The 3,145-nt window shown below is 52.1% G+C and overlaps 1 protein-coding gene across 2 annotated transcripts in view; it reads left to right on the plus strand.

Annotated features, from left to right (window-relative positions):
* The first annotated feature begins 423 nt into the window (after window positions 1–423).
* The window catches only part of LOC139653855 (protocadherin-1-like), an 18,640-nt gene continuing 15,918 nt past the window's right edge, over window positions 424–3,145 (plus strand). The window contains exon 1 of one of the 2 annotated variants that reach the window (XM_071530857.1): window positions 424–1,025. Coding sequence is in view for 1 of the 2 variants with exons in the window: in XM_071530856.1 (XP_071386957.1) it covers window positions 2,288–2,358 (71 nt within the window). In the remaining variant the exon portion in view is untranslated. Of the gene's footprint in view, window positions 1,026–2,242; window positions 2,359–3,145 lie in introns of those variants that run through there. The other variant, XM_071530856.1, reaches the window with a different exon arrangement.

Raw genomic sequence — 3,145 nt, forward strand, 5'->3', positions numbered from 1 at the left:
GCCACACACAGTCCGGTTACACTGTCTTATATTTTTAGTTTTGGAGACAGACCCGGACCCGGACCCGGACCTGTGGCTCCAGGCTCCGGGCTTCAGACCGGACCCCGCTGCCGCCTGCAGATGACGGAGAAGTCGCCATATCTTTGTGAAATGACAAAAATGTTGGGAAATCCACACAGAGTTGTTGGGTTGGCTGGTCGCTCCGCCCTCCTGGTATAGTCTATAGAGAGGAGAGAGAGGAGAGGAGGGGAGGGGGGGGAGAGAGAGAGAGAGAGAGAGAGAGAGAGAGCTGGGGAGGTCGAGAGAGAGGGAGAGAGGGAGAGAGAGAGAGAGAGAGAGAGGGAGAGAGAGAGAGAGAGAGAGAGAGAGAGTCGTTTGGAATCACTCCACTCTCTCATCACGCACAGTGCAGCCGCGCGACCTGCTCCGTGTTGGACCGGAGGCGGACAGAGTTTGTGGCGGCAGAGCGGTGACCGTCCGTCGGGGGAAACTACTGGATGACCGCCGGTAACTCCCGGACCTACCGGACATAGTGTTTGTGTTTTGGTGATTTTAACCGTTTTCTCCCCGCCTCGGTGCTCCATCCACCCGCTCCCCCCGTTCTGCCACCGGAGGATGCTGCCGTCGGTTCAGACCGCCCGGTGGTAGCGGAGACCCAGCCCCTTCACAGCCCGCGGAACCCGGAGTGCTGTGTGACCCCGGTCCGGACGGGTCTCCCCCGGCTGGGCTCCAGCCGTTTCCCCGGAGAGAGGCAGAGAGGACCGCCGGGCTGACGCGCAGCTTTCTGGTCACGACTGTAAACCGGACAGAAAATTTGAGAGGAATTGTAGGAATAATTATCTCTGTCCGTCCGACTGGATTGTTTCATTTGTTTTACGGTGTTTTTCGGCGTTGTGGATCCTTAATTTCGGGGTTTTTTTCCGGAGGTCTGGAGCGGCTCCGTCTGGGTACCGAGGAGGAGCGGAGCCTGTAGCCGGGCTGGAGCGCTCAGAGCCGGGGTACCGCGCAGCTCTCACCCGGTCCAGGTAGGAACTTCTCCCGCACGGCTGGTCTCTGTAGACCCGGTCCACACAGGAATTAATTATTACATCGTATATTTAACATATTCAAGTGAAAATGTGATTAATATGTCAACATTTTGGTTTAAATCCTCCTGCCAGTCCGCCGCTCTGTCGCCGCTTTACGCACAAGAAAAGGAAATTTATATTTTCACTTATTTTGAATTCCGCCTGATCACTTGAAGCTTCATTAAAACAGTCGATGGAGGAGAATTCTCTGAAGGCAAACACGAATTTCGTTAATGATTTGGGAGCTGGAGAAAACACTTGTTGGTAAAATAATCCCTTTTGAACAGACGGTATGTTAATTTCCACTGTATGCTCTTTGATTGGTATTTTACCTATGTTACACTATAGTGGTATTGATCCGTATTGATCTCCGTCCTCAGCATTACCTCCATATCTGTCAGTAATAAAATACAGCTTCCTGTAGGTCAGTCCGGGTTCCCTAACCCAGTGAAACGCACTGTACTAATCCTATAATGCATTTTAGCAGGACATTATACACATATCTCTATAGGAATATTTTATTTATGGGAGTATCATGGTGGTTTTTCGTTATGGCTCCATCCGTGGCTTTACAGTTCTACAGGGATTCCCAGTCTGTAGAGAAGAATATAAAATGGCAGTAAAATCCCGTCATTATAGCCGGGGTTTGTCTTCACTATTATATTAGAGCTAATTTGCCTTCAGGGACTCGGGCCGCATCAATACAACAGTCCATTCATCTGGGCCGGTCATAAAGCAGTCGCACCAGAGAGAGCCGGTCAGATATATTCATCCCTATATTTATATATCTATATCTATATATCTGACAGGGCTCTGGGCACCTGTGGCTCTGCTGTGTGTCAACATGTCTGTCCGCCTGCCCGGGCTCACCTGATGGTCCTCACGCTCCATCAGAGGGTCGGACGCTCAGAGCCGCCGCAGGCCGGACCGGGAGCCGCGGGCCCCGAGCCCCGGCTCCGTCACCGCCTGGGAATCCGGTCTGTCCGGTCCCACCAGTCCTGCTCCCGGTCCTCTGGTGGAGAGAGAGAGAGAGAGAGAGAGAGCGAGAGAGGGCGTCCAACCTGCTCTTCAGGCTGAGAGAGAGAGAGAGAGAGGTGGGGGGGGGGGTGGGGGGCGGGGGGTGGGTATTTACATGCAAAGTGCATCTGCCTTCCCTGACAACAGGCGCTGTAGTAATTCTACAACACATTTTAGAAGGAAGCCGCTCAGCATCCCAGCTGATGTTCCTGCAGGCCGGAGGAACGTTCCGGAGGTTTTCCGCCGGCCGATACCGACGGCACGGCTATCAGAGGTGATTCAGCTCTTTGCCTGACCTTTGACCCCATTTCCGTATCGCCCGGCCTTTTATTATTTCTGATAAAATACTCACACACTCCGGCTGTGTTATCTCCACTTGAAACCTCCTGCCAAGTGGAAAGAGAGCGCTTCATATCGGCCATAACCTAAATATTACAGAGCGCAGTGCGCTGCTGTTTCCTGCTGGAGCTTCGGCTGCAGATCGTCTCTCGCCGCTTTATTATTCCTGCAGCCGGTCAAACAAATCACTAATTCTCTGCTGCTTTTTGATTAAATACCAAATCTGCAGGCTGGGTCTTAAGTCTCAGAGAGAGAGATGAGAAACCGCTTTATTTTGGAATAAAGATTTAGCCCAGTTACTTAAGGCCTGAAAACAACAGTTAAAAAACCTCCACTGTTCCAGGTTGTTGTCAGAGGAAATGCATTGCAGTGACTTAATGTTAACATGAAGTTTATTAAGTGTATTGAGCTGTAGGCCTGGCTGCAGGGTTTCCCCGCCGCGGAAACAGCAGGAGACTCTTCTCATACTGTAAATATCCATATTCAGATGATATTTATTTGGCTGCAGATGACGTGAAGCTCCTCTGTTCCTCTGTTCCTCTGTTCCTCTGTCGGAGGATCGGAGGATCGGAGGATCGGAGGTCTTTGGCGGTTCAGTTTGCCGGCCGGCCGTTATCTGAGCCTGTGCGGTGAGGTCGGAGGTTTCCTCCGTCCGCCTGCGGGCTGGCGGTCTGGACTCTTCCTGCTCGCTCTCGTTAGCGGGCATGTCCGTCCAATTTGAG

The sequence above is a fragment of the Centroberyx affinis genome, unplaced genomic scaffold (genome assembly GCF_046629955.1).
Source record: "Centroberyx affinis isolate AG114_WGS23_722 - 3 ecotype Tasmania unplaced genomic scaffold, CSIRO-AGI_Caff_v1 ptg001988l_1, whole genome shotgun sequence".
Taxonomy (NCBI): domain Eukaryota; kingdom Metazoa; phylum Chordata; class Actinopteri; order Beryciformes; family Berycidae; genus Centroberyx; species Centroberyx affinis.